The sequence below is a fragment of the Pipra filicauda genome, unplaced genomic scaffold (genome assembly GCF_003945595.2).
Source record: "Pipra filicauda isolate LSUMZ 115617 unplaced genomic scaffold, ASM394559v2 scaffold78_size3787270_pilon, whole genome shotgun sequence".
In the NCBI taxonomy this organism is placed as follows: Eukaryota; Metazoa; Chordata; class Aves; order Passeriformes; family Pipridae; genus Pipra; species Pipra filicauda.
The window spans coordinates 202941-229006 of record NW_024104964.1 but is presented as its reverse complement, the minus strand read 5'-3'; the positions used below and the strand labels follow the sequence as shown (position 1 = coordinate 229006).

Genomic DNA, 26066 nt, shown 5'->3' with positions numbered 1-26066 from the left:
GCAACAGGCACAAACTGAAATGCAAAAAATTTCATTTAAACATGAGAAAGAACTTTTCGGCTGTAAAAGTTACTACACACAGGGGCATACTGCCAGGAGGGATTGTGGAGTCTCCATCCCCAAGACATTTAAACTGGAACAGCTCTGAAGCTCTGGAAGAGTCAAACACAGCAAAGTGAAAGTGGTTGAACAGCTTTGCCCAGCTGAATTGGACAAGTTGTGTTTATGCCTCTTGAAAAAGTGAATGCATAAACACACAAACACATAGGAGGGTGCAACAACAGCCCTGAGAGTACCAAGTCAGAGTAACTTTGTCCCAATATGTAGCTCATGCTCGCTCTCTCCATGCACTGCTCAGCAGAATTGCACAGCTTTAAGGTCAGCTCTACAGCTTGTCTCACTTCCCTCATCCCAGAGGCTGCAAAGTTTACAAGTGACCACATTAGTCTGCCTGGAAAGAAAATTAAATTTATTAAAAAAACCCAAAACAAACAAACCAAACCCCCTCCACAGAAACAGCCTCTCTCCATAGCCCGTGTGCCTCAGAGTGGGGCCCAGAAAGTCTTCCTCCTCCCTTGACCTCACATGCCCTTCACCCATGGCAAGGCCGGAAAGGGGATGGAAAGTGCCAAGTGTTAAGGTGCTAAGAAGCTCTTGATGTTTCCATCTCTCAAGTGCTGTTGGCCTGTTCCTGCTCAAAGAGGGCCATGGCCAAATGTGAGCGGGACGCGAGTCCTTCCAGGTTGCTGAGCACACAGCGGTGGTACAGCTCCTCGCTGAGCCGGGGGTTGCAGCTCCTCAGGGTGTACTTCTGCACCAGCCCTGGCTCCACAGCCCTGAACAGGTGCAGACCAGAATAGTGGAGGAAGACATCAAATACCTCCATGCTCTCCAGCACCTCATCTCGGTCCAGGATATCGGCTGCGAGCTTGGTACGTGCTGTCATATAGTCAGAATTATAAAAGCAGGCCTCAGCAAAGGAATGTCTGTCAAAATGCCCATCCCTCAGGAAGTCAGTGCTGGAGGAAGCTGTCTGCTCACCACGATACACCAGCGCGGGGTTGAACTCCTGGAAATGCACAGGAAAAAAGACCTGCCAGTTGCTGATGGTATTCATGCGGCAGCGGTTCAGGAACTCCATGTTGATTTCTGTCCAGACACTGGCCAAGAAGAACAGCGTATCCACAGGGTGCTTCTTTGAGACTATATCCATGAGCTTCACTTGTGATGGCACCTCTGTTTTAACACTAATCCATGGGATTTTAACTTCTGCATAGCGTTTCTCCAGCTCTCCTACCATGGCTTTGACTCCAGCAAAAACATCCACCTGACCGACTCTCTGGGCATCGTAGGGATGGTAGACAAAAAGCAAAGTCAGCAAGGCATTATCATGCGTGTCCAGTGTGTTCATAGCAAACATATCCAGGAAGTTTGCCACATAATCCAGGTCCTGCACTGTCAAGGGAAGCACCAGCTGCACTCGTGTGGCCTCCGTCACATATGGCATGGGAATAATTTCCACCTTACTTAAGGGTCGCACCAAGCTCACTCGCTTAGCCAGAACGTGACTGTGGCCCTTCTGGGTGACAGCCTCCAGCAGCAGGTCCAGTGTGTACTCCATGCCCCGCGTGGGGTCAAAGCGCCGGTAGCCGTTGAGCAGCTGCCGCTTGCTGAAGCGGAGCAGGGGCTGGTACCGACGGTTCAGCTGCTCCAGCGCCGACTCAATGATCTCACCAACATCTGCTTTGCTGGCTCCAGATAGCTCACACTTTGGGGAGCCGTCAGGACAGGAGAAGAGGTGCTGCTCAGTGAAGTAGTCCCAGTTGATCACCTCAAAGCGGGACTTTGGAAGGAACGGGGCGTTTATTCCCACAGGCCAGGTCACGCCTGCCTCGCCTGCAGGGGTCAGTGCTGTCAAGTTCCTGATCTGCATCTGTGCAAACAGAGAGCACAAACTGAGCCCCACCACGTTCTCAAAGGGGTCCAGGCCAGCTCCCCTCCAGGCCCCCCTCACCACCTACAAATGTCACACCAGCAGTTTCAGGTGTCAAAAGTGCTGTTTGTGAGACACAGGGCTGCAGCCTGTGTCTGGCTGACAGTCATCCACAAATGGAAGCAACAATCTTCCTCTACTGCAGTAAAATAGAAGGAAATCTGTTTGGTCAAGGACTTTTTGCAGGTATTTCTCACCACACACCTGGAGGTCCTGTATCTCCTGGTAGGCTCTGTCCAGCTGGATCCTGCTGAACTGCTTGTGCAGCCGGTACATCAGGGTCATGTCAGAAACAGGGTGCACTGCAAGAGCTGCTTGGAACTCCTCTTCTTCCTCCTTCTCTGGCTCAGTATTCTTGGCCAGTTCATAGGTGTGATAATGCTGACCCTGAAGCAGACAAAAGCCAGGAAGACTGGAATGGAATCCAAGTTCACAGAGCAGCTTTCCCTCACCCCAGACATGCACCTGCCCCTCTTTCCATATGGACTGGGATAAAAAGGTAGGAGTCGTCCCTCCCACCCTAACCTCCATTTTCTTCTTGGTACCAACATGCCCTTTATCCTACCTACAAAAACCTGCAGATCAGACCCTGGTAGTAGGCCAAAAATTAAGTCACGTGTGTGCTCTCTATCTCAACATCACAGCTGTGATTCTGGGCCCCTCCCCGACACTGCTATAGCATACTCCTCTGCAGCTCACAAAAAAGCCACTTTGCTACAGAGCAGGGACCAAGTAAGAGCATGGGCTCTGTCAGGCTCAGCTAACACAAAACCTGAGCTGGGAGGTAGTACCTGGAGCTGGGAAACGCAAGTGATGCCAAGGAAATCAATGATGCAACGGCCCAGCCACTCATCTGGCCGCACACTGAGTATCTCATTGCGACAGCTGTCCAGGTGTGGGTGGAGTTTCAGCAGCAGGCTACGGGAGAGCAGGTAGCCAAAGCCCCCATGACAGTAGCGGGCCTGCTCATCCCCCCCGATGAACTCCTCTGCTCGCCCCAGGTACACATCCTGGTTAATGCTCAGGTGCGTCACCAGAGCCTTGACCTGCTCAGCCTGGGCATAGGTGTCATCTTGCATGATGTAGAACCAGTCATAGTCAGAACCAAAATGCTGATGGATATAGTTCATGGTCTCATACATGAGCCAAATGGGCCGCTCGTCTCCATGGGCCACCAGCACCATTCCATGGGGCACCTTGGCACTGCGCAGCCCCGTGAAGTACAGCAGGCGTGGGAAGTGGTGGGCCACCGTCTTGTTCACTGCCACTGCCAACGTGTTCATGGTGGCCTTGGAGGTCAGCACAGCCACAAACAGTCTCTCATGGAATCCCAATTCTGTCTGGATATAGCGAGTTCTGTAAAGGAAGGACATACCTATATGACAAAGAGCTGGAGAAGAAAAATCGAGAATTATGGTAACTTGGGATAAATCCTTATTTGCTGGAGTCAACCCATGGTGAAACGGTCAAGCCTAGATGCAAAGCTTTAAGAGAAAACTCATTAGTGAAAATCCCATTTTGTGAAAACACTTGCTTCCTTCAAGGCAGCTACAATCTCACATCATTTATGTGAGCTAGAAAACCATGCCAGTGTAATTAAAATTAAAATACCACAGAGCTAACCACTAGCAGCTTAGGAGGTTTGCTCAATTAAACCACAGGAAGGACTATTAAGGAGTCCCTAGTGCTGGGGGCTGGGGTGTGCCAGCTGCACGTGGGGCCCCGAGTGGCAGGAGATCACTGGAGCCCCAGGCCATGAGCCAGCAACAGTTGCTGGCCTTGGCCTAACAAAGGGTCCAAAGCCCTGCAGGACCTGGTGAACGACGAGAAGACCCCAGACCAAAGCTCACCATTGGACGAAAAGGCACATGAGGACGCACATGAAGAGCATGTAGAGAGATTGTGAGGGTACAACAGCCCAGGGGTCCCTTTGCTCAGAGTCCCTCTGCAGAGGCACCAGCCTGAGCTGTTCTGATGTTGCTGCACCACAAATAAAATACCTAAAGGAACCAAAGAAACTCTGCTACAGGAAGCCTGGGGTCGAGGGAACTTGCCTGACAGTGGGACTGTGGTTTGTGGAAGGAGCCGAGGGGGTACCTGTTGGGTCACCAGAGCCACCACTGCGAAGGGACCCCGGTCCCAGCAGTGACAGTCTGGGTGGTGCCAGTGTGACCCCCAGAGTGGCCCCTGGACGGTGAGGCAGGAAAGTTTCGTACAATATATTATTGTAGTGTATTACATTACATCAATAGATTATTGTTAATTGCTCAAAATTTCCTTAATGAATAGACTGCTTAGAAAACTTTTGAAGAGTAATTTAACATGTTCTATTAGACACAGGTAACAAAAGAATCATAGAATTCCAGAGCAGTTCAGTTGGAAGGGACCTCAAAGCTCACCCAGTCCCACCCCCTGCCACAGACAGAGACACCTTCCACTAGCCTAGGTTGCTCCAAGCCCTGTCCAACCTGGCCTGGAACACTTCCAGGGATGGGGCAGCCACAGCTCCTCTGGGCAACCTGTGCCAGGGCCTCACCACCCTCACAGGGAAGAATTCCTTCCCAATAGCCCATCTAACCCTGCCCTCTGTCAGTTTGAAGCCATTGCCCTTTTTCCTGTCCCTCCAGGCCCTTGTAAATAGTCACTCTCCATTTCTCCTGCAGGTTTCCTTCAGGTCCTGGAAGGCCACAGTCAGGTCACCCCACCCTCTCTTCTCCATCTGAATAATCCCAGTTCTCTCAGTCTTTCCTTATAACAGAGGTGCTCCACCCCTCTGACCATCTTGGTGCCTCCTCTGGACTTACACCAACAGCTCCATGTCCTTCCTGTGCTGGGCCCCAGGGCTGGAGGCAGCTCTGCAGGTGGGGTCTCACCTGAGGGGGTAGAGGGGCAGAATCCCTCCCGTATTGAAAAGAAATATTCTCAATCTTCTTGAGCACTTTTGTTGCCTTTTTTTCCCCCCTCAGGTTAATTTCCTAAACAAGTGTCTTCCACTCCTTTAAGGTGACAATCTTGGCCATCGCCTTGTTGCATCACGTTGTTCCTACACAAGGTAATTCAAACAGCAAATTCCACCTTGAACCTGTTCACTCACGCCGAGATTTAGAGCCCCAAATACCACCCACACGTGACTATTTTCCCTGAAGGAAAGCCGGGCCAAAAAGCGCAGAACTTACCTGAGCACTTTTTTGTAAGGCTTGTTGGGGTCTCTGTAGTACGGCACAATGCGGGGCCTGAAGTCCTCGTGGCCCGGGCCCGGCCCCCCCTCCGCTGCCTCGGGCGGAGCCCCCCGGGCGGGCGGCGCGGGTCGGCCCGGTGCCAGGCATCGCTCCTCGGCCGCGCCGTGGCTCCAGGAGGCACGCAGGAGGCTCAGGCTGCAGCCGAGGGACAGCCCGAGCAGGAGCGGCAGAGCGGGCCGCAGCGCGCCCAGCACCGCGCCCAAGCGCATCGCGGCGGCTACGGCCGGACCGAGCTCCCGGGGGACATGGCGAGTGGGGCTCTCTCACCCGCAGGCCGGCGGCAGCGCCGGCGGCAGCGCCGGGGGCGGGCCGGGGCTCCGGGCCGAGGGCGCGGGAGACAGCAGCGGGTCCGTCCCGTCCGCGCTGCGCCGCTGCCACCTCACCCGCCGCATCGCCCCTCACCCTTCCGCTTCCGCTCCGCTGTCGATGGTGCCGGGCGGCCGCTCCGCCCCCCCGCCTCTATGGTACCGCAGGGGCGGGGCGGGGCCGGCTCGGGGCACCCGGGGGGCGCGGCGGCCGCCCAGGGCCGAGCACCGCCCGGCGCCGGTGACGCTCGGCGCTGCGATTGGCCGGAGCGTCGGGGGGGGCCGGGTGACACTCGGCGCTGCGATTGGCCGGCGCGCCGGGGGGGCCGGTGACACTCGGCGCTGCTATTGGCCGGCGCGCCGGGGGGGCGGGGCGCGCGCACGCGGTCGCGGCGGGGCTGTTGCGACAGAAGGAAAGCGCGAGAGGCCGGTGCGCGCGGGCCCGGGGGGCGCGGGGCGGGAGCGGCCGGGCCGGGCAGCGCGGGCAGCCCAGCGGGCGGGCGGGAGCCCTCGACAGGACCGGGCGGCGCAGCGTGCTACGGGCCGGGGCCGCCGGCTCGCGGGGTCGCCGGGGCGGGGAACGGGGGCGGGGCGACCCGGGGCGGCGCGGCCTAACGGCGCCTGTCTCCCCTCCATCTCAGCCCCCCCCCCCGCGCCATGCCCTCCGACCTGGCCAAGAAGAAGGCGGCCAAGAAGAAGGAGGCGGCCAAGGCCCGGCAGCGGCCGCGCCGAGCCCCGGAGGAGAACGGCGATGCCGGGACGGAGCCGCAGGAGGTCCGGCCCCCGGAGGCCAACGGGACGGCGCTGCCAGGTGAGGGGGCGGCCAGTCCCGTGTCTGCCCTGGGTGTCCCGTGGTGGGGGGCCCGGCTGGGGCTCGGCCGTGCCCCGGCTGGGTGAGCCGGGACATTGATTCTCTTCGGATGAAACACCTCGGGCACGGGCTGCGCCGAGCCGGGCGGCTGCGGCAGCTGCCGTCTGGGCCACTCTGCCCCGGGGCAGCAGGACCCCCCGGGAGCTCCACATGGGCCGTGTATGTAAAGGGTGCCCGTGGCCCTCGCTCGAGGCACGGCAGTGTGAAGATAGAAAGGGCTGATGATGTCTCCCCCCTCAGACAGACAACTGTCCCGATCTTCTGGGCTTCTACTTGATGCCCAGACCTTTTTGGATTTTTTTTTTTGGTTTTTCGTTTTGTTTTGTTTGGGGTTTTCTTTCTTGCTGCAGGGACCACTGCAGCACTTGAATTCTTTCTGTTCTTACTGCTATTGCTCTCACCCTCTCCTCACCTGTTTCTCTGGGACGTACCTGGTTTGCAGAGTCTGAGAGCCTGTCTCTAAAAGAGACTTTGTGTCTGTTAAAGAGAGAGACTTTGTCAGAGGGCGCTGTCGGCCCTGAAGGACATAGGTAACGCTTACCGAGGGACAGCTTGCTTTCGCAGCCACGGGGCTCTCCCCCCGTGCGGGGCTCTCGCTCTCGCTCGCCCTCCTCTCTCTGTCTCTCTCTCCCTCTCCCCGCCCCGTGTGAGGCTGTCTCTCTGTCTCTCCCCTTGCGGGGCTCGCTCTCTTTCTCTCTCTTTCTGTCTGTCTCTCTCTCCCTCTCTGTCTGTCCGTCTGTCTCTCATTTGCATATCGCCTCCCTATTGGTGCAGCCCGGGGCGGGCGGGGCGGTGGGAGCGGCGGGGCCTGTGCCGGGACCGGCGGGAATCTGGGAAAGGCTCTTCCCCCCCGAGGGGGTCACAGTCACAGAATATGCCGAGTTGGAAGGGATCCACAAGGATCGTCGAGTGCAACTTCTAGCCCTGCACAGGAACAGCCCCAACGATCCCAGCATGTGCCCCAGAGTATCATCGAAACACTCGTGGAGCTCTGGCAGCCTTGGTGCTGTGCCCACTGCCCTGGGGAGCCTGTTCAGTGCCCCACTACCCTCTGGGGAAAGAACCTTTTCTCATATCCAACCTATACCAGGCTCTGGAACAGCCCCCTAGGGCAGTGGTCATGGCCCCAAGCCTGGCAGAGCTCAAGGAACTTTTGGACAGTGCTCTTGGGCCATGCTGGCATTGTTTGGGTATCCTGTGCCAGACCAGGAGCTGGACTGGGTGATACTTGGGGATCCCTTCCAGCTCAGGAGATCCTGTGATTCCATATGGGTCGATACTGGCATATTTCTTATTGGGAGTTCTCCATGAGCTATTTACACATCAGGGGGAAAATGCCCTTGCCCCTCTTTGCTTCCTGCTCTGTGGCACTCTCCAGAGGGGTCCCGTGTGACCACCAGTGACATTTTGTGCTCCTTGGCTGAGGCACATTTGCTGTGGTGTTCACAGTGATTTGGCTGAGTGGGTGATTTTGCCAGGAGCACTAGATGCTAGCAGCCAGGCTGTCGTTCAGCTCTCTGCTCCGAGCAGCAGCGGCACTGCCGAGATCCCCAGTGCCGTTTGCTGCTTCCAAGGGCAGCATCTCACCGAGCAGTGAAGTTGGGCTGCAACAGAAGGTCAGCATGACAGGAAAGAGAGTAGCGAGGCCCTGGCACAGGCTGCACAGAGAAGCTCTGGCTGCCCCATCCCTGGAAGTGTTCCAGGCCAGGTTGGTTGGGGCTTGGAGCAACCTGGGCTTGTGGAAAGTGTCCCTGCCCCTGGCAGGGGGTTTGGAATTAGATGCTCTTTAAGGTCCAACCCAAACCATTCTAGGATTCTGTGATTGTATGATTTGCTGTTACTGTAGGAGGAAAGGAAGAGGGAAACGTGCAGATGAACATAGTAGCTTCTCCGAAAATGAGTAGAGCCTGTTCCAATGCTGCTGCTTCTTCTCTAACCTTTCCCTTCATTCATTTTCTAGCCAATTTTTTTTTGGCTAACCCTTTCCTTAAGCTTGCAAGCAGTACTCTGTAAGGTCTCTTCCTATCCTAGTACTTCCTGCAGGATGGGTTAGTCTCATGACACTCAGATAACTGGCTCGCTCTTCTGGCTGCTGACTTAATTCTGATGGTCCTATTTCATTTGTATGGTATTTAGATATTTAACAGGTGGAAGTTCCTGTTAGACTATGTATATCCATCTGCTAAGATGAAAAGCTGAGTGTCATTGCATCTGAGCGTCCTCAACTCTTCCATAGAAATGGGGGCTGGGAGTTGTTTTTGTACCCCTGGGCCTTTCTGTACAGGGGCTTATGGCTTCCCTTGTATTTGTAAATCAGTAACGCTTCTGATCTTTCTGCGTATAGAGGTGGATGCTCTTACAAAGGAGCTGGAGGACTTTGAATTAAAGAAAGCTGCTGCCCGAGCTGTGACAGGAGTGCTGGCCTCCCACCCCAACAGCACTGATGTGCACATCATTAACCTCTCCCTGACCTTCCACGGCCAGGAGCTGCTGAGTGACACCAAACTGGAGCTGAACTCTGGGAGACGCTATGGCCTGATCGGACTCAATGGCATTGGTAAGCTGTGGGGATGTGACGTGGCTCCCTGGAGCTCAGTGAGCTGCTGAGGAGCTGGGCAGGTGCAGGTGGGAGATGCTGGAAACTGGAAAGAGGGCTGTTGGACAGAGATGGCTGGGCCATGGCAGTTCCTGTTCTCCCATGTCTCTCCCCAGAGAGGAGAATTGCTAGGATTGCTGATAGAAGTCTGAGAGTGCATTCTGGCTTTGGACTGTGCATTTGAACTTGTTTCGGTGGAGAATTGGGTGAGATGTCTGGGATCTGTAAATCTGTCTGATTCCTGTTTACATGATTTGCTTAGTAGTGCCAGTAAACCGAATACTGATGGTATTGGTCAAAGAACGTGCACATAATGGAGGAGTAAAGGGTGTGTGGTTTGGCCTGACTGGGAAAACAACTGTACAGTGCCTGGAGAAGGTGACGCTACATTGAGAGATGCAGAATATGGGTGTGATTGGAGAAGTGCTAGTAAGAGTGACCAGCTGCTTTAACCTTCAGGAAAACACTAGTGTTCTCTAGTGATGAGTACTTTACTTCCCTCTATGTTAGAAGTCTTTGGAATATGGGGCCCTAGTAACAGCTGTTAGACCTGGTTAGACAGCAGGAAGTACAACAAAGTTCTCTAAATCTGAGCAAGGGCTGAAGTGAAGTGGTTTCCAAAAAGCTTCTTCGTGTCTCAGTCCTGTCCTTGGGGTGGTGAGCCTTAGCTGTGAGGGCAGCTTGTCACAGTGAGGCAGTGGGCTTTGCTGTGTCTCCAAGTCTTATGGCCTCTTGGGCAAGAAATTGCTCAGGATTTTCTGGGCTTGAAAAGGGAGGGAGTCAATGGGATCTGAGTGCATTTCTTCTGTTTCGCTGTGACATTGGATCTCACTGAATCCAACAATTAATTGTGGAGTGGTTATCTGCACACAGGGAAATCCATGCTTTTATCAGCTATTGGGAAGCGAGAAGTGCCCATCCCAGAGCATATTGACATCTATCACCTGACGCGAGAGATGCCCCCCAGTGACAAGACCCCTCTGCAGTGTGTGATGGAGGTGGACACAGAGAGGGCCATGCTGGAGCGAGAGGCAGAACGTCTGGCTCATGAAGACGGTAAAGCTTCTCTGAGTCCCAGGGGACATTTCCTCCATTTCCTTCCCCACCAAAGAAAATTTGGGTTCCTTGGCGGAGTTTTCACATGTTGTGGTACCTATTTCCCCCAGCTGCCACATGGCAGTGATGCTAATGGAATGACAATTCCTTGGATGAATTATTCCATGCAGCTTCTTAAGAAGCGTCTCAGGCTTGGGAATGGAGGGTGCTGAATAGAAGTAGGGCAGAGGGCTTGTGAGCTTTCCTAGCTGTGCAGAGGTGCAGCTGAGAGCCCTTTACTGGCAGAGGTGCTGACAGGCAGGCTCTCTTTCAGCGGAATGTGAGAAACTCTTGGAGCTATATGAACGTTTGGAGGAGCTGGATGCTGATAAGGCAGAAGCACGGGCCTCACGTATCCTTCACGGCTTGGGGTTCACGCCAGCCATGCAGAGGAAAAAGCTGAAGGACTTCAGTGGTGGCTGGCGAATGAGGGTGGCGCTTGCCAGGTGAGTGCTATAGTGCCTGCTGCCTCCTGGGAGAATGCCCGCCTGCTCCTGACTCTGAAGAGCCATGGACACAGTTCTGAGAACTCAGAGCAGAGCTAAGAGATTTTGGGTTACCCGCACTCACCCTACGCCGTCATCTCCCCTGTCCTTGCAGAGCCCTCTTCATTCGGCCTTTCATGCTGCTGCTCGACGAGCCCACAAACCACCTTGACCTGGATGCCTGTGTGTGGTTGGAGGAAGAGCTGAAAACGTAAGCACAGAGGAGTTTGCTGCTTCTGTGGGTTGCGCTTTTCTGCTGGAACATCTTGTCAGCATGTGAGCAAGTGCTGCAGGAGTAACTGTCTATGGTTCTTGTGCGTACATAACTGTGTTGTGGTAGCAGTGACATCTTCTGCTTGCTGCTGTGTGGGATTCTTGATGCAAGGGGAACAAATTCAAGACAGGCCCCGTCTCCCTGTCACTGAAGAAATGAGAAATGCTGGGTTGTACTCCCAAGTTAAAGAGGCTTCCTGGAAAGCCAGGAGCAGGCCTTGGCGGCCTGTGTGCAAGCACCGTGTGCTGTACCAGTAGCATGAGCTTTCTAGACCTGGCTCCCAGCTCATCTCCCTGCCCACCGTTTCTCTGTTTTAGCAGAACTGTAGTATCTGAGTGTGCTGGTTTCATCTATTGTGCTGGTGACTGGTTTTCATAAACAAAGGTAAAATGTGAAGGTGTAAGGCAAAAAGCTTAGGAATAGGTATGAAACTCAGGTTATCTGGGGTGTACATTAAAAGGACTGTATTGTGAGAGGGGCTTTGCCTTTGCAGAGGTTTTTCCATCGGCTTTGTCAGTTAAATCTTTTGCATCCTTCCTTTAAAAGTCAGATGTTTTAGGGAAGTAGTTTGAACTTCTTTTTGGGAGGCTTTGACCCATCGTTGTACAGAATTGGAGTGCAGCCAGGCACAAGGTGCCTAACAGATGGGAGTCTACACGAAGGGGAAAGTGAGCAGTGAAGGTTGAAACTTCTTGGAAGTGTGATGCTAATGAAGTCAGCTACATCAGTAGCATGAGTCACCTGCCACATGGGCAGCCAGCCCTGGGCTCCTTGTGACAACAGACAAAGACTGGTCCAGTGGTGCAGGGTGTTTTACCACAGTGAAAGGTGTTGGCAGGATTTACTCACAGCAGCTGGTTGTAGCTGCTTTCCTGCCAGTTTCCTAGAGCATCTCCCAGGCTGTGACCTTTTTGTTCTTAATCTGATTGAAGGCAAGAGAAATCTGGTGCATGTGAAGCCTTTGTCACCATCAAGGCCAACAAACAGGAATTCTTTTCCTAGCTTAGTCTCTAACAACTTACATGGTGCCGCAGGTTCAAGCGGATCCTTGTGCTGATATCCCACTCCCAGGACTTCCTGAATGGCGTCTGCACCAACATCATCCACATGCACAACCGCAAACTCAAGTACTACACAGTGAGTAAATTGTGCCCCGTGCCACCAGCAGAAACAGGAGCTGTTCTCTGGGCACATCTGATATCCCATGGTCTCTTTCCAGGGAAATTATGATCAGTATGTAAAGACTCGTTTGGAACTAGAAGAAAATCAAATGAAGCGATTCCACTGGGAGCAAGATCAGATCGCCCATATGAAGGTACCTGCCTGGCTGCATAAGCACCTTCCTACCCATGCAGGTGGGCATCCCTGCCCCTTCTCAACCTTGTCTCTGTGGCTTTTGGCTGACTTTGCTTTGTTGCAGAATTACATTGCACGATTTGGCCATGGCAGTGCAAAGCTGGCCAGGCAAGCTCAGAGCAAGGAGAAGACTCTTCAAAAGATGATGGCTTCTGGCTTGACAGAGAGAGTTGTGAATGATAAGGTAGGATCACACATGGGATTGCATCTAGGGATCAGTGTTGGAAACCTGGGCTACAGAAGTAGAATGATCTTTAGCAGACAGAAGGAATGGCTGACAAAGCTGGGAGCAAGAACAAGATACCCTTCCTGATGCCAAGGATCCCTGTACTCAGCATGGAATAATGCTGAACAGTGGGAAGAGGAGGAGGAATTTTTAGGGGAGGAAAGTGGAATTGTCATACCATTGAGGCTATTTTGCAGATACAGAAATCAGAAATGGGTGCCAAAGGCTCATAGGAGATGGGGGAGGATTCTCAGAGCAACTCCTACTGGTTTGAAGAGTACAAGCCCACATTTGCTTCAAGGGGGAAGAAATAGGGACTTGTTAGGCAGCAGATGAGCTTGCAAGCAGCTCATCAGAATATATCTGTGAGTAAGTTGATAGAGGGGCTTATAAAAAGTTGCAGTCTGGTGCCTTGGTCTACATTGATGTTGGTAGTGAGGGATGGTTGTACCAGAATGTCCAGGCTGTCTCGTGCTCCGGGGTGTCTCACAGGTGGATATTCTGTGTTAACAGACTTTGTCATTCTACTTCCCACCCTGTGGGAAAATCCCCCCTCCTGTCATCATGGTGCAGAATGTCAGCTTCAGATACAGCAAGGATGGGGTGAGTATGGGGAGTGTGCATACACAGATCCCTTGTGCTTCTGCTTGGTTTGGGAGTGGGAGGCATTTGGCTGAGCTTCCTGATCAGGCTGCAGCATATGACTAGTGGAGCAAACTCCTTGGCAGTGTTCATGCTGGGTCTGCTGAGGACAGAGCATTACAGGTGCAGCAGAGGGGTCTGGGGAGCAGTGAAAAAGCATAATATGTGGCATGATTTTTGTGGTTTTCAGCCATGGATCTATAATAACTTGGAGTTTGGGATTGACCTGGACACCCGTGTAGCTCTTGTTGGACCCAATGGAGCCGGAAAGTCAACACTGCTGAAACTGCTCACAGGAGAGGTTTGCTTCCTACATTGTCTACCCTGCTCTGGACCTTTATTCTTGGGATAGTCTTCAACAAAGCTGCACTTATTTGCCAGAACACCCCAGTCTCAGGCCTTGGAAATCATGAGGTCTCGTTGCAGTATAGGGCTTTTTCTCTCAGATTACGTGTTCAGGCTGCCTCCTCTGTGCCAGAGTGGAGATGGCTGGATTCTGTATTTCTGACATACAGCAAGAGGAGAGATTTCCTGCTGAAATGATTTTATCTTCCCTTTCTAGCTGCTGCCCACAGATGGGATGATTCGCAAGCACTCACATGTGAAGATCGGTAGATACCACCAGGTACTCCCTGCAGCAGCCCCCAGGGACAGGGAATGTAGAGGAAAAAGCTGTCAGGAATGAGGAAACTTGCCCCTCTAGTTCTGCTTCTAAGGCCCCTCCCACTGCTGCCCTTTTGTACCCAGAGAAGGGGGAAGTATCTGTCCATGGAATGGGCTCCAGCTCGTGTCCTTACCCTGCTGACTGTGGTCCTTCCCGTTCAGCCTCCCACCTGCTAATGGCAGAGCTGGTTGCCTTGTGTTTGGTGGTGGACAAACCTGCTATTCTGAAACAGCACTCTGCTCCTGAAATTAAAGCTATTGCATAATAGTTCAGCGCAGGGCCTATCCTGTGGGTAGGATTATTGGCTCTTGTGTTCTGCCGCTCGGCTGGTACCAGAGGGGTGTGAGGTGTAAGGGGGGATGTGCTTTGGGCCATGAAGTGGGTGCCCTGCACAGCCTGAAGCTGACTTTTCTTCTCTGGCAGCACTTGCAAGAGCAGTTGGACTTAGACCTCTCACCCCTGGAGTACATGCTGAAATGCTACCCAGAGATCAAGGAGAAGGAGGAGATGAGGAAAATCATTGGCAGATATGGTCTGACAGGGAAGCAGCAGGTAAGTGTGAGCTGTTGAGGTTTGCTTTTTGCTCATTAGGGGAGTAGAGCTGCTGTGTTTTCTGTTCCTCCACTGATGTCTGACAGTGTGATACAGTATGCAGCATGGCTCACTGTAACATCAAAATCCAATCCTTTGAAATTGGAGAAAAAAATGGCTCACAGCAAGACGTGGGTTGGAACGGGTGACCCCTCAGAATCTGGGTGAAAAGAAGACAAGTTGTGTAGTGCTAGACCTGAGCACACTTTAATTGTAACTTGAACTAGTTCACTTATCTCTCATTTCTGAGATGAATACCAGCCAGAAGTGTTAGAAGATCTCAGCTGGGTGTGAGGTCCCCTTGGTTCAGACAAGAGGCTCACCAGTGGTACTAGTAAGTCCAAGCATGACGTGCTCCTGTACATCATACGTCACGTGTGTGACAGGAGGTGTCAATGTCACTGCAGTTTAGTGTTGATTTTTGCATTGTTTTTGCTATTTATCACTGCAGAAGTTGAGAGTAGTTTGATGGTTATATCATTGAACACCAGTCAGACCCAGTCAACTGTCCTTGCACATCTTTGGCACAAGCTGGGTCTTGCTGGGGAGACTCATTCTTCAGAAGTCCCTGGAATTCCCTTGTTCCATGGGTGGGAGAAGCTCAGTGTAGGTATAAGGCTGACTGAACATTTGTCCTCTTGTGTCATGGAGCTGCTGGGAGCCCAGGGTGAGACCCAAGTGTTCTGGGTCAGGGTGGCAGGCTGTGAGGTGCCTGCAGAGCCCGAGCTGTGTCTGTGTTGGGCAGGTGAGCCCCATCAGGAACCTCTCGGATGGGCAGAAGTGCCGTGTGTGCTTCGCCTGGCTGGCCTGGCAGAACCCCCACATGCTCTTCCTGGACGAGCCCACCAACCACCTGGACATAGAAACCATAGATGCTCTGGCAGATGCTATCAATGAGTTTGAAGGAGGAATGATGCTTGTCAGCCATGACTTCAGACTCATCCAGCAGGTAACGAAAGTCATGAATTTTGTCAGAGCACCTTTTTAACACTTTAAGTAATTAAAACAAGGTGTTTTCAACTCACTGGCTTTTACATATCCCAAAAAGATGGGTGAGTGAAAAAAAATCACTGCACACAATTCCTTTACTGTGTTCATGTTAAACAATTATTGAGATAGCCCAGGAAAATATTAGGAACTTGAAATATAGAAAAAAACCTAACACAAATGTCAAATACTGATTTGTCAGCTATAGCTTTGGCCGCAACTTCAGGTATAATTTTATTTTTCAGTGTGTTATATCCAAGTAGTTCAGGTCAAGAACTACTTTTGTTTCAATTCCCAGTTTAGCAAGAAAGGCTTTTCTTCTTAATGCATGAATGAAATCAGAAATGTAGAGGGGTCCAGGATTTTCAGTTATAAAATCTTGTATAAATTATGCAGAAAAAAACAAGGAAGATGTTTCTCTGCAGATGCTTTGTTTGGTAGTTGAAATGTGAGAGTTACTGAACTTTTCTTGCCAGACTTCAGAGAATAGTTTTTAGTTAACTTTATCATTTTGATAAGATTATAAAATGCTGTACTGCAAACCTCTCCTCCTTGTGTGCTTGTTCTCAGGTCGCGCAGGAGATCTGGGTCTGTGAGAAGCAGACAATCACCAAGTGGCAAGGGGACATCCTTGCCTACAAGGAACATCTCAAGTCAAAGCTGGTGGACGAGGACCCGCAGCTCACCAAACGGACCCACAACGTGTGAGCTGAGGAGCCCCTGGCCCCGGTGCTCTGTGGGGCCGGCGGTGGCCACGAGTCACCCGCCCGCCGGCAGGAGCGGGACTGCTGCTCTCGCTGGCTTTGTTCTAGGATTGCTGCAATACTGCTTCCCCTCGACTTGCCTTGCACCTCTGTGTCTGGACAGAGCTCTTCTCTCCCAGTCTGGCTACATTTGGGCAACCGTTTCCATATTAAGATGATGTCCCATCCGAGCCAGGCCCTGGAATCCGATGGCCCAGGGTCACGGCAGCGGCCGTCAGGGTGTCCGAGCTGCAGTGTAACACAGGTGGAGACCCCAGCCCAGCTTCTCCTGCCTCTTCCTTCCCAATTTCTGCTTCAGTTTAGATACTTCACTTCAAACTCCTCTGGCCTTGGTTTGTTTTTAACTATTATTTAACAGTGTAATTAACAGATCTGCCTGAGAATCCATCAGTCAATAAAGAGGGAAGAACAATCTTGTCTTGTTTTGTGAGCTGTGGTAGTTGGGGCTTGCAGTGGCTGAGCTTTGAGTGAGGATCAACCCTTCCTGCTGAAGGTTCAGTTCCTCAGTACAGCCAAAGCTGTGGCAGAACTTGAGGGTTACATGAAGTGGTGAGTACTGAGCTCTGCAGGCACTAAGCAGCGAGCAGGACCCTCACACCTGCGACACCTCTGCTCAGCCAGAGCCAACACCGGGTTTCCAGCAGGTGACAGAAGGGGGAACAAGCCACTGATGCTTCTGTTGTAGATGGTGGCAGACACAAATTGAAAGGGTTGTGGATATCAAAGTCAGAAACACAATGTAGATCTATGGAACACCAGCATGTGTCCTCTGCAACACAGTGGCTCAGGTGTGGCTTTTTCCTTCTCCCTGAATTGTCTAATAATGAGACTCAGTAATGTAGGATTTCTGGACTATGAGTTATTTTGTCCTTGCAAGTTTCTTGCAGACTAACCAACTAAACTTATTTTGTTTGCAATAACAGATTTTTGAAAAAGTTGGTGTTTAAACCTCACCTTGTGCCACAGAAGCTTGAATAAAACAAATTTTTAATTTATTATTAAAGCAACTAAAAAGTACTAAAGGGAAAGGTAGCAAATCAAACCAAATAGATTCTTTTGATCATGAGTTATCATGACACATGAGAATGGCTGCACTGGTCATGTGAAGGGTTCGTGTAGCCCAGCAGCCTCTCCAGGACCACATGCTGCCAGGGGAGAGGAAGGACAGGACAAACGTAGGAGCTGTGCTCCCTTGCAGTGCTTCCTCCAGTGCCAGCTGACTGACTTTGACTTTTTGGGTAGAGCATTTCCTTGGTTTTCTTTCCTAAAGGGCCTATCGAAGTTGTGACTGCTGCTGTGGAAGCACTGTGTGTCAGTCATAGGACAAATGTCACAACAGGAGCTGCTTCCACTAGATAAAGCAGAACCTTCAGGTTTTTCACTGTTTTTAGCAACGATCTGAGAGGAGAACAAAAAAAGTAGTTTCTGATAAAATAATGCAGATAAATTATTGTATACTATATATTATTATATAGTATAAATGCTTCCAACTTAGTTCTGCAGAAAAGTCTAGATAGCAGTGAAAAATCACTTGGATGAATATCTCACAGTGGAGTACTCCAAAGTTGTGAGGTGGAGTGGGGGAGTAAAAGCAACCCGTAGGGAAGCGATTACTCAAAAAGCTAATGGGTCACAAGAGTTAAACAAGAATAGATTAATGCTTGTCTGTTTGTTCTGCTCTCTGGGTTGTAGGAAGTGTTGGTGAGTTGAAAGGATTGCAAAGTAGCTCTGAAAATGGTGAGGTCAGGGAGTCCTGTCTGAGGCTACAGCTGTTCATCTTGCTCTTCCTTACTCCTACCAAAGACTTGGCAACAAATCACTGCATTTCAGATCTGAGTGGCAATAATAAATGCAGGATACAATCTTACACTGAGTTCTTTGGGAATGTTAAATCCTGAGGAGGGCCTGGGGACACTGGGATGGCAGCCAACATGACAGGCAGTAGTCAAGCATTCAAGAGGAGAGCTGCGTTACCTGTCTGCTGCTGCCAAGAGAGGGGAATTTCTTGGGTCCGGAGATGTCTCTGATTTATAAACAAGGACCACAGGTACATGTTCAAAGCAAAAGCAGCTGTAGCTGCTCTAGAGGTCTCAGTAAGCCAAGACTTGTAAAATGGAATCTATACATGTGCTTTATGAGCCTTGATTTAACCTTCATTTGTTCTGTGGTGACACGTCGTTGGACTGCACTGAAGCAGCTCCCAACAGATGTTGTGGAGCATTGATCTGAGGCAGCCACAAGCTGGGGCAGTGGCACTTAGAGCTGTTTCAGCTGGGACTTTTCTAGTCTTTTACAAAAGCAAAATTATAGATAAATTACAAGAATTGCTCCTTAGTTGCTAGGATGGTCTTTGAAAGAAGTGGCCTAGAGCCTGCACATTTACTCTTGCCTGTGATCTAAAACTGAGGTTGGCTCTAACACAGCCACAGCCAGAAGTGACAGGTGCAGGGTTACGGGATTCCTTTGTCTATGTGCTGCAAGTAGATCCATACACCACCAAAAACAGCACGAGGAGGAGCCAAGCCCAGCACACAGCAGCACGGACAGCCTCTAGCACATGCAGTCCAGGGAAGCAGATGGTGATTCCCCAAACCTGGGAGTTCAAATCTGACTCTACTGCTCAGTGGATGAGCCTCCACCCTTGCTGTGTAAAGTCTCCCTGTGCCAAGTGATCAGTTGCTGCTCCTCCACCAAAGGGCTTCCTTCTAACTAAACATTTTGTCAGAAAAACCAGCTGTGTGTGTATCACTGCCAGTGCCAGACATGGCAGCAGCTGGGAAGGGATACAACAGCCCCCAGCTCCTTCATCACAAGAGAGCCCGTGTACTATGACCTGAGACCAGGGTCACACAGCTCCCCTTGCAGTGACAAGTCTTCCCCAACACAAAGGTCTCACCTGTTCACAGCTCTGTGAATTGAGGGGTAGTGGAATGTCCCTCAGAGTGGGGACCCTGTGTTGTTCCTTGTCAACACACAGCCTCTTACAAAGCACAAGTGGTGATGTCACCTGCTCCTTAATCCCAGTGTGAGTCCCTCCCATTCCCAGAGTATTCCACTGCCCTGTATCTTCAAGCCCATTCTTCTTCACAAAGAGCTGCCATGACCCTTCCAGCCTGTCCTGCCTGATCACTAATGTTTCAGTTCCTGGGAGCAAGAGGCCCTTCTGTGACACTGAACAACCTGCCCCGCCCTGTCACAGTGACGGTTATTTGCACTCACGGAGGGTGATCAGGTGCCTCCCCATGAGGACAGGCCAGAGTACAACAGTTCAGTGAAACACTGTGGGCTGCACAAGCAGAAGCAGAGTCACTGGTTGATGACTGGGTCTCCCAGGCTCACTCCTTGGAAGAGGTGATTTGCTCAAATGTGCCAGTATGGCATGTGCCCCTGAGCAGGAGACTGCGCACGGCAGCACAGAGACCCCGGCGTGTCCCCCTCCTAGACGAGCATACTGGCACGGTCCTTCTATGAAATTGCTGTTGTGATGCCTGCTGAAATGTTTCCATTTCCCTCCAAAGGACAGAAAACTGTTTTGTTCACTTCTCTACTCTGTTGCTGCACGTCTTCCTGGCTTAGCCTAATTCCTGTGTCATATTTACTCTTGCTGGTGTGATCGCTGGTTTACAAGACAGATCAAATCCATACGTGGGGTGTCAGCCCTCCCCTGCCTCCCTCCTGGCTTTCCAGGCCCTGTTCGGTGCAGCAGGTGGAGTCCCAAGAGCGGGTAGCTGAGATAGCAGGGGAATCTGGCTGGTGGGGAGTTTACAACGCGGTGACATTCCCTCCCATTACCGAGTTCCCGCTGAGGGCGGTACTTGTTCCATAGCACAGATGTGATTCCACCCATTTGACTCTGGAGTACCTTGAATACTCTAGTTCACACCCTTGCACCAAAGGAGGATCTCTTCTTTCACCAAACCCCCGGTGGACCTGGGAATGGCTCTTCTCTGGCAATTTTTCCCCTGTGAATCTGATGCTACTGCTCTTGCCTCCCTCTTTGCCCAGGTTACCCTCAAACTTTTTTTCAGGTCTGAAAGTTTAATTGAATCTGTCACTTCCAAGCTCCTCTCAGGCCAGCCACCCTTCATTTAGTGCCCAGAGAAATCATCAGCCACAGGTGTGTACTGCTCCTGCTCCCTGGGGGGGGCTGCACCTGAGGCAGGTTAAGGTCTGCGGCCTGTGCTATATAGCCAGCCCCATGGCACCTGCTGGTTGCTCTGTTGGAGGCTGAGATGAGCTCGGAACCTAGGAAGAAGCGTGATCATGTTTCCATCTCTGGAGACAGAATATCTAAGAGGACACCTAAGAGAAAGGAAACCTTTTCAGTCTATATTTACAAAGTACTGAAGCAGGTGAGTAAATATTTCTTTTCTGCTAGAAACTGCTTTATCCGTGAAGTTACTTCTACCCATTGCATGTTAACACTACAAGAGGAAGGAAGGAAAGAAATCTGCTTTTTAGTGAGATGAAAAAAAAGGTGAGTGGGTACAGGAGAGCCCCAGTTGAGGCTCAGAAGCTGGGGGGGGAACAGATTCTGGGGGTGGGAGACAATAGATGGATCTAGAGCAGAAGGGTTTCCTAGAGAGAGCAAGTGCTGCTGTATGGCTCTGCTTGAAGAAGTTATTGAATAGAAGTAAAGGGGGCAGGAACAGCTCCTGCTGGGCTTGTGAGTAGGTGTTAAAATATCTGGTGAGATGAGAAAAAGAAATTTTGGAATTGGCAATGCACTGTCTAGGCCACAGTCATCAGCATGAGCCTGTAGCAGGTTCTGGAAACTGGGGTGTTTTCATCCCTCGGAGTCTTGTTTTCCACAGGGAGTGTGGGGGGGCTCCCATCGTGCAATCCCAAAGCTGCTGTGGCATTATGGGAGCCTCTCTTCAGTCTAATGCAAGTGGCCCATGACTTGAGACCCTCCGGGTGGCAGCTGTGGGTCCCTTTGGTGTTAGAGTGCCCTGTCTGGGATGGGGAGCGGGGCCCTGCTTTTCTGGGGCGGCTGGGTCCCTGTTCCCCCCAGGGTGACGGGTGTGTGAGGCGGTGTTCGGTTACCACCCGGCAGGTGCACCCAGACCTCACCATCTCCTCCAAGGCCATGAGCATCATGAACTCCTTTATCAACGACATGTTCGAGCGCTTGGCCTCGGAGGCCTCGCGCCTGGCCCAGTACAGCCACCGCTCCACCATCACCAGCCGCGAGGCGCAGACGGCGGCCCGGCTCCTGCTGCCCGGCGAGCTGGCCAAGCACGCCGTCTCCGAGGGCACCAAGGCCGTCACCAAGTACACCAGCAGCAAGTGACCACCCAGCTCCAGTGAAACCAGCCCGGGCCCCGCTTCTTGTGGAGTCTTGCAGGAGCTGGTATTCGGTCTTACTCAACTGAGAAAGCAAAGCCTCCTGTTGGCTGCCTGCAAATAAAAAAAGCATGGAAATACACATTGTGTCTTTGATTTTGGTGTTGCAAAGTGTGAGGCAGTTTGAACTGTGGGGGGGGGGGGGGTTGTTTGGTAGGGCTGGAAGAACAGCTGCTGTTTGAAAACAACCACACACAAGTAGGAGCAGGGGCCACAGGGCATGCCTGAGGAGAGCTAGGGCTGTTCTGGGAAGCAGAGTGAGTTCTCCACAGTTCTCCAAACTCTTTATCCTGGTTTTCAGACTCCTGACTGCTAAAAGCTTCTGTTGTCTTTGACTTTCCTGTGGTTCTTCAAGTGCTTCCTTACTTGGTGAGTGTCTTTGCCCGGGTTGTCAGTTGGTACTGGTCAGAGCAGAAGCTGAATCCCTCTGGGTAAGTGGAGTGTAGTTAGCAGTGGTAAGGGGGTTTCTCATGTTTATAAACTATTTTCAAAGGTAAAGGGTTTTTTTCTGATGGGTTTTTCCTTGGGTTTTTATTTTGGTTTTGTTTGTTGTTGTTTGGTTTTCTGTTGTTTGGGTTTTTTCCTCCTGGTGAAGGCTTTCTCCCTTTTAGGTAGGGGAGACAAACAAAGCCAAATGAGCTGGACTGACAGGAGAAACAAACAGTATCTTCTTTCTAGGACTTGTAGCCTTTGCCTCCACTTGCTTTGAAGAGAACTTTGTCTTGCAGGGCTCTAAACTGGGCTAGGGCTGAGTGTCCTGTGTTCTGTCTTGTATTATCGTGTTAATAACTGGCCCTGGCCGCCTTTTCTTGTATTCCCAAGTGCTTCCTATGGGAATGATCCAGGGCCCTGCAGGCAGCATGAACAGGTTCTCTGTCCACATGGAGCTTGGGAAGCCCTCAGGGTGAAGTGTTGTGTCCAGAGTGATGGTGCAGGCGATGACCTCCAGAGCTGTGGTGGGGCAGCCTGGCTGCCCTATGAGCACAGCACCTTCTTGGGGTGTGCAGGGCTGTCCTGGGCTCCTGCACAGAGGTGCTGCCTCAGTGTCTGCAGTGGAAAGGAAAGGCGTGGGGCATATTCTGGGTGGAGTTGTGGTGGAGATCATAGAGTAGTCTGGGTTGGAAGAGACCCTAAAGTCCATCCAGTTCCACCCCCATGCCTTGGGCTGGATCACCTTCCACTGTGCCTGTCCAACCCGGTCTTGAACACTTGGGGCATCTGTAACTTCTCTGGGCAGCCTGTTCCAGTGCCTCTTCCCAGCTTCACATTGGACTGGATGTCTGGCTCTAACATCTGTTCACAGCCAACAACAGGGTAGGAGTAACCAGGAGGAACCAGAGCTGTGTTTAGTCCAAGGTGACAGTATGTGGGGCAGTCCTGGATTTCACAAACTTGTGAGGTGATGCTGAGTCTCATGAGCTATGGAGCTGTGATGGGTACTGATCTGCCTGGCTTGGCAGCGTGGGCCAGACAAGATGTCCATGATGCTCCTCAGGAGAGTATAGGAGGCAGCAGGGTTGGGGCTGAGCATCATCCTGTCAGACCTAGCCCTGCTGCTGTGGACTGTGGCTGGCTGGGGGAGGGAGGGAAGGGGCTGCACTGGGTGCTCTGTTTCCTTTTGGCTGTAGGACAGCATTGAAGAGTGCTCCCTTCACCCTGCCAGGCCTGTAAACTGGATCTGAGCACAGGAGTGGAGCAGCACTTTGCCCAACAAGACTGTACTTCTTCTCCTTCCTGTGAGCCTTGTGGTGGCTGTGCTGTAGGGACAGGCTGTGTGACTGGTGCTGGTGGCAGAGCTGCTGCATCGGGGCTGCCCCTGGGCCAGGTTTTTGGGGTCGCTCAGCCGGATGCAGCGATCGGAGACAGGTCTGACACAGCTCAGCCTGAGAGTGGGAAGCTGAGCAAGCTCCACTTGCATCTAACAGGTGAGCAGCCCATCTCCTTGCCCAGTCTATTGCTCCCTAGGCCATGTATCTGTGCTTGCTCTCTTTTCCAGCCGCTCTCCCGTTTCCCCAGCAGTGGGATGTGCAGCTGTGCTCTCTGTGAGATGAGGAATGCTGAGGAGCAGCCTGGAGCTGCAGTTCTGCTCCTGACCTGGAGATGGGTCTGTCTGACTACCTGATCTCAGATCCATTCCTGCAGTATGGGAAGGATCCCTGTGCTGCTCTGCTTGGAGCAGGCTGCCTGTGGACTGTGCAACTTCCCTCCCTGGTACCCTGGCTCTCTTGGCAGATACCCACACAACCAGCCAGGAAAGGTGCCGATTTATGGTGAGATGAGCAGCTGTTCCCTGGAGGTGTCTGGTGGAGCATTAGCACTGAGCGAGCCCCCGAGGAGTAAGGCTTTAATGGTGCAAGTGCTTGATTCTCCAATACTTAAATTTGTGCATCCTACTTCATGTCATACCTGCCCCCTATCCTGTCACCGAAGGCTTGAAGAATGGAGTTGGTGAATGGCCTCACATTCCTCTTACTAGATCCCTGCATTTCCTTGCAGATGGAGACAGGTAGTGCAGATGAACCAAGACTGAGAGGCAGAAGGAGGAGGTTGCTCTTGGAATGGGTGAGTTCTGCACTCAACCTGCCCAGACTGTCCCTTTCCCATTTTCCATGTGGAGGTGGGTTCATCTCTAGGTATGCAGGGATCCTGCTGCTTGTCTCCCCACAGTATATTCCCGTGGAGCTGCTCTGGGATGCCTGCACAGGATGTCATTCATGGTCTTCCTGAGGGATCACTCTGTGCTGGCACAGATTAGCTTTGGTGAGAACTGCTCCTCAGCTCAGCTGTTTCCAGACTGGAGTTGTGGCTCCATGCCCTTGTCCTAGTGGATCCAGCGAGATCTGGATGAAGTTGTTTTGGGAGGAGGGGGTAGACTCTACCATCCAGCACGGATTCACAGGATACTGGTTGCTGTGAGAATGACCCAGAAGCACTCAAGTTGCAATAAAAGCAAAGCTTAACTCAGAGCCTGTGCAGGCTCTTTTCCAAAGTATCCTGTGGCTGCCTTACTCCATATGAGTCTCTGTCCAGATCTGCCTGTGTCCTCACAAGTCTCCCAGGGAGGCTTTTTTAGTGCTGTAACACTGCAGTGCTGTCATGTTGCATGTTCTTGGCCTCCTGTCTGTGTTTTTAATGAGCTATGCATGTCTATGGGTTAGAAGAAGCTTTTTTTTTTTTTTGCCTTGGTCCGCTCTTCAACCTCTCAAAAAGAGTACTAGAGTGTGACAAACTGAATGACTGTTCATAAAAATATCATCAATGCCTATGTTCTGTTTTCCGTTCTGTAAGAGAGCAATGGCTTAAGAGCATATGCTCTTCCCCTCACGTGGTGGAGGACCATGAGGCAGAGCATCCCTCTGGTCTGTTATGAGTGGAGCAGGTTTGAGGGGAGGGAGCTTTTTGGGCAGTGGAGGCTGGCAGCAGCATGCAGACCTGCGTGTATTCCTTTCCCCATGTTGTGTCCCTTGGCAACCATGCTGCCAGGTGGCTGCTCCGGTGCATCATTAGACACTGTTCCAAATAGCAGAGGCTAGAACGGTTCAGCACTCAGAGGAAAATGAGCCAGTGATGGATAGCTCTAGTGATGCCAAAACTGTTAAAATATGAACTCCTGATGTACAGCCAGAGTTCCAGCAAGGGACTCTCATCCTCTCTGTCCTTAACTGCTGGTGTGTGGGGACAGTGCTGGTCTGTGGCCCTTCCCTTCCCTGTTTAATCGGAGGTAGGGTGTTGTCCCTGAGTAATGGTAGCTCGTGGTGGCCTGGGCTCCCTGCCTGGAGGAAGGGAGATGAGTGATGATCAAAGGTCAGGCAGGCACTCCCCTGTGAGTACACACACTGCTGCGTGAGGTTGTCGTCCCTAGTGCTGCCTGTACTGTAGTGGGATTGAGGGTCCATGGCATCCTTGGAGTTGTGTCTCCATCTATGTTCTCCACAGCAAGGATTGCTGCAAACAGTTTGTTTCTTTGTTTTTCTCTCTTTGTGCTCCGTTTGTTCTGGAGTCTAGGATGTAGCCAACAATAATGCTGCTTCCTTCATCTCCCCTGCTTGGGAATATGCTGGGGGTGAGGGAGGTATTCAGAAGTTAATTATCATGGCTAGGCTTCGTGAACGAAGAAGTTAATTAAGTGAGAAAGTAAATCTTATGTTGTAACTGTGGCTTCCAGGGCCATATAACTTGGGTCAGGAGGCATCCCTGTTCTCATGTCCTCTCTGTGCAGCCCTGTATTACCTGCTGCTGAACTGGGGCAAACTGAAAGACCTGCAGTGGGGTGAGGTGCTCCCTGACGTGGAGCTGCAGCCAGGAGAGCCCCAGGGGCTGACTAGCGGTGCCCCTCAGGCCAGGCTGAGTGCTGCTCTGGGGTCAGAGGCAGTGGGATGGGGTCAAAGGGTGTGTTCTCACGTAAGCAATCTGTGTTGAGCTGGTCCCATGATTGGTACCAGTGGTGTGCTGCTTGGCCTCCGACAAGGAGAACACTTCCCTTTGGCCCCATGCAGGCTGTGGGGCTGGAGAAGAGGGTGACACGGGCAGAGTGGCCCCATGAGGAATGGCTGCTGCAGGCCACACGCCGTTTTCCCATTAGTGAGTGTTTAGTTCAGCGTTTTAAATAATTGTGTCCTCGGAATGATATTT

The 26066-nt window shown here is 51.9% G+C and overlaps 3 protein-coding genes across 4 annotated transcripts; 2 read left to right on the top strand and 1 right to left on the bottom strand.

The window, feature by feature from the left end:
• Positions 1-446: 446 nt before the first annotated feature.
• On the bottom strand, positions 447-5702 carry CHPF2 (chondroitin polymerizing factor 2). Its single transcript, XM_027730480.2, has 4 exons — positions 5170-5702; positions 2785-3349; positions 2198-2380; positions 447-1933 (listed from the first exon to the last, which is right to left on the bottom strand). Exons 1-4 carry the CDS (start codon positions 5439-5441, stop codon positions 671-673), a joined length of 2283 nt encoding a protein of 760 aa, XP_027586281.1. The 5' UTR covers positions 5442-5702; the 3' UTR covers positions 447-670.
• A 396-nt stretch (positions 5703-6098) lies between these two features.
• ABCF2 (ATP binding cassette subfamily F member 2) lies at positions 6099-16500 on the top strand. Its single transcript, XM_027730468.2, has 14 exons — positions 6099-6348; positions 8753-8965; positions 9878-10060; positions 10374-10545; positions 10700-10795; positions 11893-11995; positions 12078-12173; positions 12279-12398; positions 12954-13043; positions 13273-13383; positions 13645-13707; positions 14170-14298; positions 15083-15286; positions 15895-16500. Exons 1-14 carry the CDS (start codon positions 6195-6197, stop codon positions 16030-16032), a joined length of 1872 nt encoding a protein of 623 aa, XP_027586269.1. The 5' UTR covers positions 6099-6194; the 3' UTR covers positions 16033-16500.
• Positions 16501-19110: 2610 nt separating this feature from the next.
• On the top strand, positions 19111-21516 carry LOC113992808 (late histone H2B.L4). 2 transcript variants are annotated; one of them, XM_027730471.2, is made up of 4 exons: positions 19111-19439; positions 20117-20205; positions 20315-20440; positions 21145-21516. In XM_027730471.2, exons 3-4 carry the CDS (start codon positions 20321-20323, stop codon positions 21379-21381), a joined length of 357 nt encoding a protein of 118 aa, XP_027586272.1. In that variant the 5' UTR covers positions 19111-19439; positions 20117-20205; positions 20315-20320; the 3' UTR covers positions 21382-21516. The 2 variants fall into 2 exon arrangements, with proteins under 2 accessions (XP_027586272.1, XP_027586271.1); XM_027730470.2 differs by having other exon boundaries at positions 19113-19439; positions 20117-20440.
• Positions 21517-26066: the final 4550 nt, after the last annotated feature.

Coding starts and splice junctions, on each gene's coding strand:
- CHPF2 (XM_027730480.2), bottom strand. CDS start 5,441: ATGCGCTTGGGCGCGGTGCTGGGCGCGCTGCGGCCCGCTCTGCCGCTC. Junction 3,350..5,169: donor CCTTACAAAAAAGTGCTCAG/GTAAGTTCTGCG, acceptor CTTCCTTTACAG/AACTCGCTATATCCAGACAG. Junction 2,381..2,784: donor CTTGCGTTTCCCAGCTCCAG/GTACTACCTCCC, acceptor TGTCTGCTTCAG/GGTCAGCATTATCACACCTA.
- ABCF2 (XM_027730468.2), top strand. CDS start 6,195: ATGCCCTCCGACCTGGCCAAGAAGAAGGCGGCCAAGAAGAAGGAGGCG. Junction 10,546..10,699: donor ATGAGGGTGGCGCTTGCCAG/GTGAGTGCTATA, acceptor CTGTCCTTGCAG/AGCCCTCTTCATTCGGCCTT. Junction 11,996..12,077: donor GCAAACTCAAGTACTACACA/GTGAGTAAATTG, acceptor GTCTCTTTCCAG/GGAAATTATGATCAGTATGT.
- LOC113992808 (XM_027730471.2), top strand. CDS start 20,321: ATGAGCTCGGAACCTAGGAAGAAGCGTGATCATGTTTCCATCTCTGGA. Junction 20,441..21,144: donor TTTACAAAGTACTGAAGCAG/GTGAGTAAATAT, acceptor ACCACCCGGCAG/GTGCACCCAGACCTCACCAT.